Source organism: Portunus trituberculatus, chromosome 41 (genome assembly GCF_017591435.1).
Source record: "Portunus trituberculatus isolate SZX2019 chromosome 41, ASM1759143v1, whole genome shotgun sequence".
In the NCBI taxonomy this organism is placed as follows: Eukaryota; Metazoa; Arthropoda; class Malacostraca; order Decapoda; family Portunidae; genus Portunus; species Portunus trituberculatus.
Window position 1 is genome coordinate 18,520,941 of NC_059295.1, and position 15,000 is coordinate 18,535,940.

At 40.1% G+C, this 15,000-nt stretch overlaps 2 protein-coding genes across 2 annotated transcripts in view; one reads left to right on the forward strand and one right to left on the reverse strand.

The window, feature by feature from the left end:
- LOC123516573 (3-hydroxybutyrate dehydrogenase type 2-like) overlaps positions 1 to 2,892 on the reverse strand; it is a 3,956-nt gene extending 1,064 nt beyond the window's left edge. The window contains exons 1-7 of the mRNA XM_045276082.1: positions 2,439 to 2,892; positions 2,200 to 2,301; positions 1,687 to 1,783; positions 1,332 to 1,440; positions 861 to 1,015; positions 272 to 320; positions 1 to 21 (exon numbers count right to left, since the gene is read on the reverse strand). The exon at positions 1 to 21 is cut by the window's left edge and continues 69 nt beyond it. Of these exons, the coding sequence (XP_045132017.1) occupies positions 1 to 21; positions 272 to 320; positions 861 to 1,015; positions 1,332 to 1,440; positions 1,687 to 1,783; positions 2,200 to 2,301; positions 2,439 to 2,610 (705 nt within the window). The 5' untranslated portion in view covers positions 2,611 to 2,892. The remainder of the gene's footprint in view (positions 22 to 271; positions 321 to 860; positions 1,016 to 1,331; positions 1,441 to 1,686; positions 1,784 to 2,199; positions 2,302 to 2,438) is intronic.
- A 2,398-nt stretch (positions 2,893 to 5,290) lies between these two features.
- The window catches only part of LOC123516684 (uncharacterized short-chain type dehydrogenase/reductase y4vI-like), a 10,201-nt gene continuing 491 nt past the window's right edge, over positions 5,291 to 15,000 (forward strand). Inside the window, 16 exon segments of the mRNA XM_045276288.1 lie at positions 5,291 to 5,449; positions 5,562 to 5,663; positions 6,897 to 6,993; positions 8,150 to 8,258; positions 8,954 to 9,108; positions 9,545 to 9,629; positions 9,815 to 9,907; positions 10,892 to 10,934; positions 11,898 to 11,908; positions 12,391 to 12,547; positions 12,687 to 12,788; positions 13,626 to 13,688; positions 13,691 to 13,721; positions 13,894 to 14,002; positions 14,289 to 14,443; positions 14,688 to 14,766. Of these exon segments, the coding sequence (XP_045132223.1) occupies positions 5,389 to 5,449; positions 5,562 to 5,663; positions 6,897 to 6,993; positions 8,150 to 8,258; positions 8,954 to 9,108; positions 9,545 to 9,629; positions 9,815 to 9,907; positions 10,892 to 10,934; positions 11,898 to 11,908; positions 12,391 to 12,547; positions 12,687 to 12,788; positions 13,626 to 13,688; positions 13,691 to 13,721; positions 13,894 to 14,002; positions 14,289 to 14,443; positions 14,688 to 14,766 (1,452 nt within the window). The 5' untranslated portion in view covers positions 5,291 to 5,388.

Consider the following 15,000-nt stretch of genomic DNA (forward strand, 5'->3'; position numbering starts at 1 on the left):
CCCCATGAAGGCGATGTGTTCCTGGTAGAAGAAGACGATGTAAGTGGGATTTTGTTTACATATCTGAGTTTTTACGGAAATTGTGAATGAGTGCACAATTGCATACTTTCTTGGTGATGAGACTGATTCTAATGAGGAAAGATTGAATTTGTAACTATGTAATGAATGTGAAGTAAGTTCAAGAATCATGTGTTTACTGGAACGTGATAATGATGCCTCTAGATCTCAGAAATGTTGCAATACATTCTCGTTGGCTAAGTGAGAAGCTTACCGGTCTGTTGTTGGGGCCGGCTATGGGGGATGGGCACACCACGTTGCACCTGCAGGAATGACAAATACTACATGAAGTACTTCCTTGGGTCAATGTCAAGGTAATGTTTGCTTGTGGTGTGCCATTTTACAGAAATGTAGTCTAAGTTTGGTGATGAAAGTGAGACGGAGACGTTCACCACCACCACCACCACGGTCGTCTACTGGTCACCCAGCCAGTCTTCCCCATTACGGAGGAGCTCAGAGCTCATAGATCGATCTTCGGGTAGGACTGAGACCACAACACACAACACACCGGGAAAGTGAGGCCACAACCCTCGAGTTACATCCCGTACCTATTTATTGCTAGGTGAACAAGGGCTACACATTAAGAGGCTTGCCCATTTGCCTCGCCGGTCCTCTCGATTGTCGAGTCGAGCGTGCTAACCACTACACTACGCGGTGTGTGCATTATCTCCGATGTTCACGAAATTCACTTCAGTTCATAATCAAAAGAAATTCCTTATACGTATTGGCTTGACTGTAGTGAATGCCTCCTATATTTCAATGAATACAGAAAGAAGCACAACAGAAAAATATCAGAAAGTCACCTGATTCCATCGCGCACGTGCTCCATGGCCAGTCCCTTGGTCAGCCCAATGATAGCCGCCTTGGTAGCACCGTAAACACATCGACTGTTTACTGCCCGCAGCGAACTGGCGACAGAAGCCATGTTGATGATTGAGCCCTCGCCGAGACTGATCATCTGAGGAATGAAAACCAAAGGGAATAAATAGCTCTGTTTTTTTTTTTTTTTTTCTTGCTCAAGGCACTTAGCGTCACAATTTGCTCCACAAATAGTTATGTTATAAACAAAATATTGATGACAAGGTTGTTTCTCCACTCGCTCTTTGAGATCCTTTTAAGTTAATTTTTGCAGTATGCATCTTCTAACGCTACTTCCACATTCCTACTCCACAGACAATGTTCCAGGGAGATAGAGAAAACAGTAATGGTGATGATGATTATAACAGAAGTAGTGATAAAAAGAATACCGAAATAACAGAGGTAAGAAGGCCTACCTTGGGAAGGAACTCTCTGCAGAAGAGGAACATGCTCTTCACGTTGACATCAAAGGAATTGTCCCATTCCTGATCGGTGGTCTCCAGCAGCGGGCTCTGGTTTACGATGCTTGGGTGAAGGAGAGACAGGTGAGAGCGTGACGGTACTGACGGGAAGGAGGTCAGAGAGTGCTACACGAGATAGAGTGGAGGAACTGGTGAGGGAGTGACTGGATGGAGGGCAGAACGGACTAGCTGCGATCCCAAGATAACCCTGCGTGTGTTGGCCAGGGAGGCCACGGTGTGCAATGTCTGCACTGAGCAAGAAAGAAAAAGAAAAATGTGTGGGAGATGTTCACTTGTGTATTTAACTTACCCGGCACAATTGAATAGAACGTTGATATCAGGATGGTCCCGGGCCAAGGCCTTGATGCCCTCACCGTCCCTCACGTCCAGCACGCGCCGCACCACACCTGTCATGCACCATGACGTAAATAACACGAGAGGATGAGTTTTTTTTAATTTTATTTATACCATGTGGGCTTTTCACGGGAATTTCTGGGCTAAAGGGGGTACTTTTTTAGGGGGATACCTCCTATCTCAAAGCCCACCCGTTAGGAAACCGTTGCCCCGAGTGAGGAAGCCCAACTTACACTCGGACCGTGGACAGGATTCGAACCCGTGCGCTTGGAGACCCCTCGGACCCCAAAGCACGCATGGTTCCACTGTACCATTTCTCAGAGTAATGACACATAGTGGTATTCTTTTCCATAACACACACACACACACACACACACACACACACACACACACACACACACACACACACACACACACACAAGTTCTACAACCGCTGACATCTAAGGTCATGTCGCCAGTCTGTACTTACGGTCGGAGGTGAGCTCTTTCAGCTTCTCAGCGTTGATGTCGACAGCTACCACCAGCGCGGCGTCCTCCCTCAGGAAGGCCTCCACCGTGGCCCGTCCGATGCCTACCGCAAGTATAATACACTTGGTACGGACATTCACCCACTAATCGCTGTCCTTTGCACTAATTCAATCAAACACTTGTTGTATTGCATCATGTATGTCAGATTGTGCTTTACTAGACTAATATGGACTGTTTTACCCTGGGCGGCGGCTGTCACCAAGCAGCGTTTTCCCGAGAGTCGTCCCGTAGGAGAGGCCATCGTGTCGTGGTTTCTACAGCACTGAGTGTCAAGGGCAGTCCTGTCTCTCCTCACTGAGATGACTTGCACTCCCCTTATCAGTGACACAACACATGTAGCTATGTAATTCATGAAGTTTTATTTTCTATTTTGCCCAGGATAAAATATAAAATATTAGTCCAGTAAAGTACAACCTGACATACATGATGCAATACAACAAGTGTTACTTGAATTAGTGCAAAGGACAGCGATTAGTGGGTGAATGTCCGTACCAAGTGTGTTGTATTCTACTTTACAAAATTTTGCAAAACTATAACATTTGTTTTCTTCTATCTAATCATTAGACAAATAGTGCAATAATTATCATATCCATCACTCAAAAGGAGCATATTCAGTAGGAATGCTTAGCCGCTGTACGAGCATCATAATATCCTTCAGGCTGGATCTAAAACAATTTCTCTTATAAAAGAATACGCAGTGGGTTGTTTGTGTCACATTTATCATACATAGGCGGGTGTATATATATATATATATATATATATATATATATATATATATATGTATGTATGTATGTATGTATGTATTGGACTGTGAGAGACAACGTAAGTTCGTTCCGTTATGCTAACAACAAGTGAAGGATAAGAGAATAGTATGCTCGCTGATATGAGAAAGGAGAGGATCGTATGTTCGCCTCAATGTGGTGAAGTTCTTTTTACAAGGTCGGTGGCCACTTATGGTGTCTAATCACGCAACTCATCAGTTTTGAGGCTCGAGGGATGGTGGTGAAGCACGGCAGAGACCATCAACCAGCAGTTTGGCTTCCTTGGTTCTCACCTATCCTGTGCCGTCCGTGTTGGTTGAGTGATGGCTGCAGTATCGGTGACGCAAGGGCACTCTGTTACATATTCCAGCTGTGTCCCAGATCATGAAAAGGAAAGAAATGCAGTGGCTCATATACAAAAGAAAATTTTGAAGCAAATGACATCTGGAAATATGTACGTACATTCCTATTACTTGACATATATCAATACTTATATATATCCTATATGAACTCAAGTCACATATACTTCAAGTCAAATGATCCAGGTTGGCCTGAGTACAAATTCCTTTACACTCGACACTCAAACCGCTCTGCCCCCAAAATATATCTGCATCTTGATTGTAAAGCTGAAACATTTCTCCATTTTCTTCACTGTGACTGCAGTTTCCTAGCTTTACATTGTAGCTTCATAATCTCTCTCTCTCTCTCTCTCTCTCTCTGTGAGCGTTGGACGACTCTGAAACGTGGGGAGCAGCTGGTGTCGCTGTCCGGGGGAGACTGAAGAAAAAGTGAGGCTGGATGGAACGGCTTTCTGTCAAGAGGTAGGACAGGAACATTCTGAAGGCGTGTGATGGGTGGTTATGTGTGGTACGGAAGCTTTGGCACAGAAGTCATTTGTTGCTGGTGGTCATTGATACATCTCAGGGATCTGCAGACTATACTCCATAAAGATAAACTTTCCACTAACTTCTCACCGTGTAATCTATGAATGGAAACATCTGGCATGGAGAAATGTCTAGTCTAATGATTAAGTCTGTAACACTATTGATGGTGTAGCTCGCAGGTGACTACGCTTGAATATAATATAGTTCGCTCATCATGAACTGCCTCGTTTATCCTCTGTTGTCCGCGTCTACAGTCTACACTACCATTATCTGGGTACTCGCTGTTATCAAGCTCCTAAAGCGGCTATCACACTAGCACTTTTACCGCTGACCTTACTGCAAAGCGAACGCCATCGCAGGCCTTCCTGTATTCTTCTCTCCTCCACAACCGCCTTTTCTTTCTTGATTGCCTCACAAAGTGAATAAGTAACAGTGCGTCACCAGCATCACTTGAAAACAGTCCATCAATGGAGAAAACGTTGGCCATTGTTGTTGTTTACAAGAGGAAGGACGACGGTATCGGACGGTGGAAAGCCGTGTGTGTGTGATAGGTACAGTCTACGCTACCAGCTGTCATAGAAGATCGACAGCCGATTGTCGGAGGACACAGGCTCCAGTGTGATAGCCGCTTAAGCCACAGTCGCCACTGATAGATTGACAGGTCTTAAGCGTCAGACAGTAGAAGGGCAGCCTGAAGTGCTCAGGCCGCACTGCAGGTCTCGAGTAAGTTACTGAGGCGTAGGTACTCTCTGCGTGCGAGGTGGCATCTTCTCATTCCAGACCAGGTGTTCGATGTCCACCAGGACGACGGTAAAGGTGAACGTTCGTTGGATCAATACAACATTCTGAGGCTAAGAAGTTATGTGGTTGAGCACATCACTGTTGCTAATAAAGTAATGGTGCCAAAATCAGTCCTTATTGTGCTACATTTTCTACTGTTTTCCATTTAGTTTTCATCTTTTAACCACTTCAATAATGGACACATTTTTACCTAGAGATTTGTGTACAATTAGACCATTTTATTGACATCATGAAAGATCTATAGAGTCCAGAAGATTAAAGGAAACAGTCTTCATTATCTTAATCCCCACATGAGTTTCTGAAGTTGTATAAAATCACCTCATAGTAAGCAGAATGATTATAAAAACGTGTCATGGTACTGAAGGTAACGGTTAACACGGTCCTATTTTTCCCCTTTCTGGAAAGTCTCCATGCAGATTTTGATCTTAATACATCTCATAAACCGCTGCATACACATTTGTTCATTCATTCTATGTAAAATAATAAACGACAGTTATGGAGCTTTGAACTATTGACTTTATTATGGATCAACAGTGGTGATGATACTCCTGCCTCAGGAACAAATGAATAAAAAAAGTGTGTGTTTTATCAGATAGGTGGTTATACTGATTAAGTAATTGAAAGCTATCGGGGGTTGAGAGGCAGGACTGTTCTTGACGCTCGTGCTATAGCCATCGCAACACGATGGCCTCTCCCACGGGAAGACTCTCTGGAAAGCGCTGCTTGGTGACAGCTGCAGCCCAGGGTAAGCTCATGTTAGTCCAATGAAATACTACATGAAATACACGATACAATAGAGGAACCAAGGATTGCCGCAAAGGGTGAATATCTGTACCAAGTATGTTGTGTTGTGGCAGGCATCGGACGAGCCACTGTGGAAGCCTTCCTGAGGGAGGGCGCCGCTTTAGTGGTCGCCGTCGACATCAATGCCGAGAAGCTGAACGAGCTAACCTCCGACCGTAAGTACAGACTATTGCAGGTTCTATGTACGTATGGTACGAGAACAGTTGACTTATACAAGGTTTGAGAGATTTAAGAAGAGAGAGAAAAAGTGAGGAATGCACGTATTTCCATGCCAGACCGCCTCCGTTATGCAAGCAGTACACTACACACGGAACCAGTATTCATCCATTAAAAGTCAGATTAATGCCTCCTCAGGTTCCCTCGATTATGAGAGGTAAAAGACGTTAGAAGCACCTCCGATTAAAGAATTTTGAGGAGGAACTGGAACGACAAAATTAGATAGATATGAAGTTGTGATAGGAGGAGCCAAGCAGAAAAGACAGTGTGGCAGAATAAGCAGAAGTATTCGAGGCTGAGAAAAGTCAAGATATTTGGGTGTATTTATAAGACGATAAGGGATAAGCGTTGGTTATTGCAATGATAGTACTGGATCGTAAAAGATACTAAAGCTAAAGAACAGTTCAATAGATTGGTCATTGAAGGGAGATGATAGCCAATGTTGGTAGTGGCCATTGAAGTCTCCTAATTCTAAAAGTCAAACAAGTCAGATTTTTTTTTTTTTTGAGTTTTAGGAGTTAAGTGAGAGGTATACAGCACAAATGAATTGAGTAACTCTAAAGTTGAAACCAGACAGAATATTCAAGAATATGGGTATGAGATCAAGTTGGACCCCTGCATACATAGATTCAACATCCAGCTTTGAAGTTTTGAGTTGAAATTGAATACGTATTATGGAAAGCAGGAAGGGAATAAATGAATGTTTATTGTTAGTTACCTTAGATATCTATACTCTGGAAAGGAGAAAAAAGAAAACGTAAAGGATATGGTTTACGAGTAGTATAGGAGAGGTAGTGTCCTATGGGTTAACAATTATATCCAAGGCCGCAAATGTTACAGAGGTTAATGAAGAAGAAAATGATGGATCGTATCTCAAGACAATTTGGGTCAATATCAGTAGAGCAGTCCGAAAGAATTTTGGTCCCTCCCCAGACGTGAACTGCGGGGCCCGTACTGTTGAAAGCATTTTGAATTTCGAATTTTGAGTAAAACTAAGTGTGTTAGATGCATTTAGAGATGTGTGAAGAAAGAAAGTTGTAACTGTTCCTTTGTCTTATGAAGCACAAAGATAGGAGTTCAGGGAGGTCGCAGCTGGGTTTGGCACCCACATACGTAAGTATGTGGGTGCCAAGCCTTGGACCAAGAATAATTATCGCTTTGGCAAATGACAGGCGTGGTGCGGCGCGTGTTGGACGTAAGGGACGGCGAGGGCATCAAGGCATTGGCGATGGACCATCCTGACATCGACGTTCTCTTCAATTGTGCTGGGTAAATCTATATATATATATATATATATATATATATATATATATATATATATATATATATATATATATATATATATATATATATATATATATATATATATATATATATATATATATATATATATATACGCAGATGGACATCACCAAAACATTTTTTTTTTCTTTTCCTGCTGAGTTTCTACATTATACGCCAATGCTTTCTCTGGATAACACTCCCAGGGTTTCTATAGAGGGACACCAGCCAGTATCTCAAGGAACAGCGAATGTTTACGAACGTTACGGATTGAGTTTCCGTTGTAAAACAGTTTCCAAACAGTTTTTAGGGTCACAAATTATATTTTCTTGTCGCAAAGAAGTTTCTAATATGTTTAATATTTTTTTGAAAATGTATCTATCTTATCATAAACAGTTGAAACGGTTGAAAACAGTTGAAACGGTTGGAAACAGTTGCAAACGTTTGCAAAAGGTTGTAACACATGTCGCAAACGTGTCTTTTGATTCATTAAGTGCTTTTAAAAAGCATTTTCTGGCACTTTTTTCTTTTCTTCTTTTCCTCCTCTTCTTTTCTTTTCATCTGCAGCAACAACTATACAAGGCAATTCTTCAAGAAGTTTCTTCTTGATAAGAATTAATTTCCATATTCTGGAATTCAGTTTTCTGCATATTCTATATAGCTTCTACAGGCAAGTCTTCTAAGCTCCATCTTCCACAATGGTTCAGTAGTCTGAGTACTGAGGAGGGTTTTATAGGGTTAAGTCCATCAATAGGGTTCAGGGTGGTTCAATTCCAAGAATCGTCTTACATTCACCTGGTATCTTACACGGGGTAAGCATAATGTCTAAAATATTTTCAGGATAGTGGTAAAAGAGTACAAATAGTTGCTAATCCTCGCAAACACTGTCACTAACATTTGCGAGCAGTTACTAATATTTGCCAACTGTTTTTTACAAAATTTAACACTTTCATAAACGTGCGTCCGAACGTTGCTATAAATGTTGCTAATGACAAAAATGAAGCCTGATCTTCGCCTTTATTTGTCGGAAAAGTAGGCGAATAAGACATCGCAGCATTCGTCAGCAAGATATTACTCATATTATCTTTAAGAATTCTCTGCCCTCGCTCTCGTCATGCACTCACCCGTCCTTCCTCCAACCCAGCATCATACACCAGAGCCAGCTGCTGGAGACCACCGATCAAGAATGGGACAACTCTTTTGATGTTAACGTAAAGAGCGTGTTCCTCTTCTGCAGGGAGTTCCTTCCCAAGGTGGGCCTTCAATTAGCTACTTCTCTACTCTTTGATCGTAATTTTTATTATGAATATAATTATGTTCTTATAATGATAATAATGATGATAATGATGATAATAATGCTTATGATGAAAACAAAAATAACAATAATAATAATAATAATAATAATAATAATAATAATAATAATAATAACAATAACAATAACAATAGCAAAAAGTAATCATAATAGTAACAATAATAATAACAATAATAGTCATAATAATGATAATAATAATGATGATGATAATAATAATAATAATAATAATGATAATAATAATTATAATAATAATAATAATAATAATAATAATAATAATAATAATAATGATTATAATAATAATATTAATGGTAAGAATAATAATAATGACAATTATCATCATTGTCTTTGTTGATATTGTTATTGTTAATATCATCCTCATCATCATCATCCTCATCATTATTAATATTCTATAATACACTTTTTGAAATATCGATGCGTCGGAGTGATACATGCGTGTATCAAAAGTTAGTCCATATAGATTTTAAAGAGTCAGAGAAAAGATAATCTTGTTCAAAATTTTCGCTTATGGCTCATGAATACTCGTGAATGATGGAAGCAAAGAGTGATGCTAATACTGCGTGGAACAGAACACAAGCTACTTATATTTTGTGCAGTAATCAAATTTTCTCTCAACAGATGATTAATCGCGGCGGGGGCTCGATCATCAACATAGCTTCCGTCGCCAGTTCGTTGCGAGGATACAACCGTCGATGTGTTTACGGTGCTACCAAGGCGGCTGTCATCGGGCTGACCAAGGGCCTGGCCATGGAGCACGTGCGAGATGGAATCAGGTGACTTGCTGATACTTTATCACTGAACTCTCCTGTTCAATAAAATATAACAAACATCATCTACAGTAAAGTTGCATTAGATAAATGATTATACCTATAATTGACACAAACTGATCCTTTGTTTGAGAGTAGCCACTTCACGATCATTCGTCACTGTTTGTGTTTGGAAATAATGAGGACCAGTCAAAAGGCTGGCCATGAAAGTCAGCAGCAAGTCAAGAAACACCCACATTGAGCACTTAAGGTATAGGCTACATGAATCCAAATGGTTACTGATCGAGCCAAACTATCAACGCCAAAGCAGATTATCTTCCGAGCTTGACTCCTTCTGGTATACTTAAATTGAAAAAAAGACTGGTTCTGCATCCTAGATAGGCAAACATTATCTTGATATCGCTACAACATAGCATCTCATGCATTTTTCATAATCTTGCAGATGCAACGTGATGTGCCCATCCCAAGTGGCTGGACATGGGATCCACACTAGGTCCGCTCATGAGCAAGATCAGCACGCAATTAATGTATGTGCAATTGAAAAAAAATCGTGAAAGTATTTCATTTTTTCTTACAATGTTTTTTTCACATGTTCAAAATGTATAACACTTTATGATAAATAATGAACAAAATATTGAACTCCTTCATGATTCATAAAAAGAAAAAAAAATCAAGTACAAAAGTTCCCACGCACAATGTCTTGTTCTGCCAGGAGCAAAAGGCCTTTGTGGAGAACAAGAGAATTGGTCGCCTGGCAAAGCCTGAGGAAGTTGCCAATCTGTGTCTGTACTTGGCTTCCGATGAAGTGAGTTACTTCTGTAGCTGATTTAAGGTGTGAGGTGAAGGCTTCTTTGAGATACATACATAATGTGTGTGCATATATATATATATATATATATATATATATATATATATATATATATATATATATATATATATATATATATATATATATATATATATATATATATATATATATATATATATATATATATATATATATATATATATATATATATATATATATATATATATATATATATATATATATATATATATATATATATATATATATATATATATATATATATATATATATATATATATATATATATATATATATATATATATATATATATATATATATATATATATATATATATATATATATATATATATATATATATATATATATATATATATTGTAAACAGTGTTAAAATCAGCATGAAAAGAGATTAATTAGTAATAATTCGAGACCTATCGACGTTTTCATTCGTGTGTTTCCTCAGCGTTATAAGCCAGGCTAAGGCTAAGGCGTGCTTCACATGACCTGTTTGGCACGAAGGTCTGTCTGTAGTTCCGCAGCGATCCCCTGTCTCAAAAAATTTTTGGCAACTCAAGTCATCTTTTTCCCTCGACGGAGTGGCGTCACTGATAACATACTCGTACTCCGTCTCCAGATGATGTGCGAAAAGGATGGTATGAAGCCATCCTAAGTAAAACCAGTACGTGATGGTATGAAGCCAGGAGTATCCTCGCCCATAGGGCTTCTTCAGAGAAGAAGCCCTATGGGCGAAACGTTGAGAAATAAAATACCCTGCTACTCCTGAGTTTCTTTCCATCACCCACCAACCCACCTGTTCCACATATATATATATATATATATATATATATATATATATATATATATATATATATATATATATATATATATATATATATATATATATATATATATATATATATATACTCTTGTTGATGTATATTTCTTTCTCTCTCCTCTTTCAGTCTTCCTACCACACCGGAAATGTGTTCGTTATGGATGGAGGATGTACACTCTGAGCCGATTCTCTTTCTTGCCATACTCTGAGGTGACCTAGACGCCACGAACTTCCGCCAACACTCAGTCATCGTGAGAAAATGTTCCAAGGTTACATCGAAAAATTTTAGAAGAAAAGAGTTCAATCAGTTTCTTGTAATTGTCTTACCACGGAGAAAAAAAAAAAAACTTTACTGGTTCTCATTGTTGTGGTCAGTACCTACTTTGGTGGGCAGCTCTTCAATATATACAGTACTGGTTTTCAAAACTTGTTCATATTATGCTATAAATTAGTGTATTGGGTTGACATTTATCAATAAAATTCAGGTGGAAAAATAAAGAAATAAAAACTGCTTTGAATATATTCTTACAGAGAGAGAGAGAGAGAGAGAGAGAGAGAGAGAGAGAGAGAGAGAGAGAGAGTATTAACTTTGAACGTAATGTTATCAGTCTTGAATGTAGTAGAAGGGAAAAAAATCTACTCTTTGATACAACCGGCCCGCGCCTCTCCTCTTTCCCTCAGGGCTCGATGTTTCCTTATAGTATAAAGTTGATTTGCACACATCCTGTATTGTCACCTGAATAACACACATAGTTTTGCCTTTTAGTAATTAAAAATGTTTCTCGTTAATATTGGAATTTTCTTTGGCCTAGAAAATAATTTGTCCTTCATGCAGTGATATACTTTTTCCTTAAAAAAAAAAAAAAAACACAAAATGTGTTATCCTTTAGACAATGAATAGTTTGGTCTTTTAGTAATAGGAAATGCTTCATGCTTTAGTATTAGGAAATATTTAGTCCTTTCATAGAAGAAAATGTTTTATTCTTTATTAATAGGAAATTATCTGCCCTTTAGACTGAGCGCATCTCACTTAAATGTCTCGTTTATGGAGTCACTAATGCCGTCTCTAGGCTAAGGGTCTGGAGACCAAGCATATTTTACTAATTTCATAAATATTTTTTCTTTTTATTTAGCACATAATATGGTGTGGTAGTCCTTTTCCTGATACTTAGATATATGGACTCGACATTTGTGCACGTGTGTTTGTCTGACTGTTTTGAGGGAGAGAGAAAGCAATATGTAAGCTTTTCGCTTAGTGATAATGAGAGAAGCCATCGTGTCCTGACAGTGACGCCTCTATGGCTCAATGGCTGTTCTGCCTCTGCTTCCTCGTAGATTGGCAGTGCCTTGGACTCACTCTGATTCATGCAATGATATAGTATGTCTGCAAAATATACATGTGTTTACTTTCTATAATTGTGACAAAAGTGATATGATTATGAGACCCATCATCTAAAGATAGTACACTGTTCTCTATCCATTAATTGAAGTATCAATGTAGCTTACTTACTTGTTTTGTAGAAAAATATTGGGAACAGCAGAGTCATGAACTGTTAGTTTTGTTGCCAAGTGAATGAATAAGAATATAATATGAATAAATAAAACGTCTGGGTGTTTATTTGATAGGCAGTTATCTCTTGGCTGATTGGGCGAGTGCAAGTCATCTCAGTGAAAAGAGACAGGACTGCCCTTGACACTCAGTGCTGTAGAAACCACGACACGATGGCCTCTCCTACGGGACGACTCTCGGGAAAACGCTGCTTGGTGACAGCCGCCGCCCAGGGTAAAACAGTCCATATTAGTCTAGTAAAGCACAATCTGACATACATGATGCAATACAACAAGTGTTTGATTGAATTAGTGCAAAGGACAGCGATTAGTGGGTGAATGTCCGTACCAAGTGTGTTGTACTTTCTGTATAGGCATCGGACGGGCCACGGTGGAGGCCTTCCTGAGGGAGGGCGCCGCGCTGGTGGTGGCTGTCGACATCAACGCTGAGAAGCTGAAAGAGCTCACCTCCGACCGTAAGTACAGACTGGCGACATGACCTTAGATGTCAGCGGTTGTAGAACTTGTGTGTGTGTGTAATTCACTGTTTGATCTGCTGCAGTCTCTGACGAGACAGCCAGACGTTACCCTACGGAACGAGCTCAGAGCTCATTATTTCCGATCTTGGGATAGGTCTGAGACCAGGCACACACCACACACCGGGACAACAAGGTCACAACTCCTCGATTTACATCCCGTACCTACTCACTGCTAGGTGAACAGGGGCTACACGTCAAAGGAGACACACCCAAATATCTCCACCCTGCCGGGGAATCGAACCCCGGTCATCTGGCTTGTGAAGCCAGCACTCTAACCACTGAGCTACCGGGCCGTGTGTGTGTGTGTGTGTGTGTGTGTGTGTGTGTGTGTGTGTGTGTGTGTGTGTGTGTGTAATTCACCTCGGTCGCTTGCTGGTCACCCAGCCAGTCTTCCCCATTACGGAGCGAGCTCAGAGCTCATAGACCGATCTTCGGGTAGGACTGAGACCACAACACACTCCACACACCGGGAAAGCGAGGCCACAACTCTCGAGTTACATCACGTACCTATTTACTGCTAGGTGAACAGGGGCTACACATTAAGAGGCTTGCCCATTTGCCTCGCTGCCTGTTGTGTTGTGTGATCTCACTACATAACATACCTATAACAAACTTGCGTACGTATGTTATTAGTGATAGTACTGATACAAACACAATTAATGGGTGAATCATCAATCGTATTATTTGTGAAGAGAACGTATAAAATTTGTGAGTGTATGGGGATGCTCTCTCACTCACATCTTGTTCTTGTGGTGATGTCGTGGTGTATCACAGGCGTGGTGCAGCGCGTGCTGGACGTGAGAGACGGTGAAGGCATCAAGGTGTTGGCACGGGACTTCCTGACATCGACGTCCTCTTCAACTGTGCCGGGTAACTCTAATTTATGAATGGATATCACTCTATAGTTTTTTTCTTTTGCAAGATATCCCTATTCCACAATGTCTCCTCTGGCCAACATTCCCAAGATCTCTAACGACCCAAACAGAGCACCACTCTATGCCCTCACTCCTGTCACGCTCTCACTAGTCCCTTCCCACCATAGCATTGTACACCAGAGCCCGCTGCTGCAGACCACCGATCAAGAATGGGACAACTCTTTTGATATCAACGTGAAGAGCATGTTCCTCTTCTGCAGGGAGTTCCTTCCCAAGGTTGTCTCTTTAGTGTTTTATATTTTTTCTATAATCATAAGTCTTATAATCATCAGTGTTCTTATTTTTTTTACTATCTTTTTATAATTGGGATGTGGGGAATGAAATAACATGTATGTACTATAAGTTGGTCCATAAGGACTTAGGGAAGGACTAACTTTGTTCTTAACCTTTGTATGTGACTTATGAACATTTGTAAAGCAAATTTTCTTTCTTCACACAGTGTGAAGAAAGAAAACCAGAACTATCTATTCCTTGTGGTATTCATCGAGTTTTCGCTCCTCAGATGATCAGGCGAGGCGGGGGTTCTATTATCAACATGTCTTCCGTCGCCAGTTCCTTGCGAGGAATAGACCGTCGTTGTGTTTACGGTGCTACCAAGGCGGCTGTCATCGGGCTGACCAAAGGGCTGGCCATGGAGCACGTGCGGGATGGAATAAGGTGACATGCTGCCACTCCACTTGTGAGCTACCCTATTCACTGAACTATAAGAAATATCAGCTGCGATAAATTCTTTAGGTTGTGAACAGAACTTGATTTTGTGCGTTACCAAGAATAAGCATTGCAGAGTCTCATGTTTGGACGACACCTTGCCAGACTGGCAGATCTCAAGAAAATAATGATTTAAGCACAAGTTGACATTAACAATTAAGCAGGTCATGCATTACTATTTTTTTTTCTGAAGATGCAACGTGGTCTGTCCATCCCCCGTAGCCAGCCCGAGCTTCAGCAGCAGGTCTGCAGACCCTGAGGATTCGGACTTGGTGAGTGTCTTTAGATTTTTGTTACCTAGCCAACAAAGGTCTCTATGAGTATTATATTATCATCACCCAATAAAAGTATGCACAACAAAAAAATTCATGCATACATTATATGCGTACCACTTAGTTATAAATCCTTCTTCATACTCAAGATTATAAAATTTCATCTCAATTAAAGATAATAATCGTGCACACTTTCATTATTTGTATAAAACCTCACTCATTGAAACCCTCTTT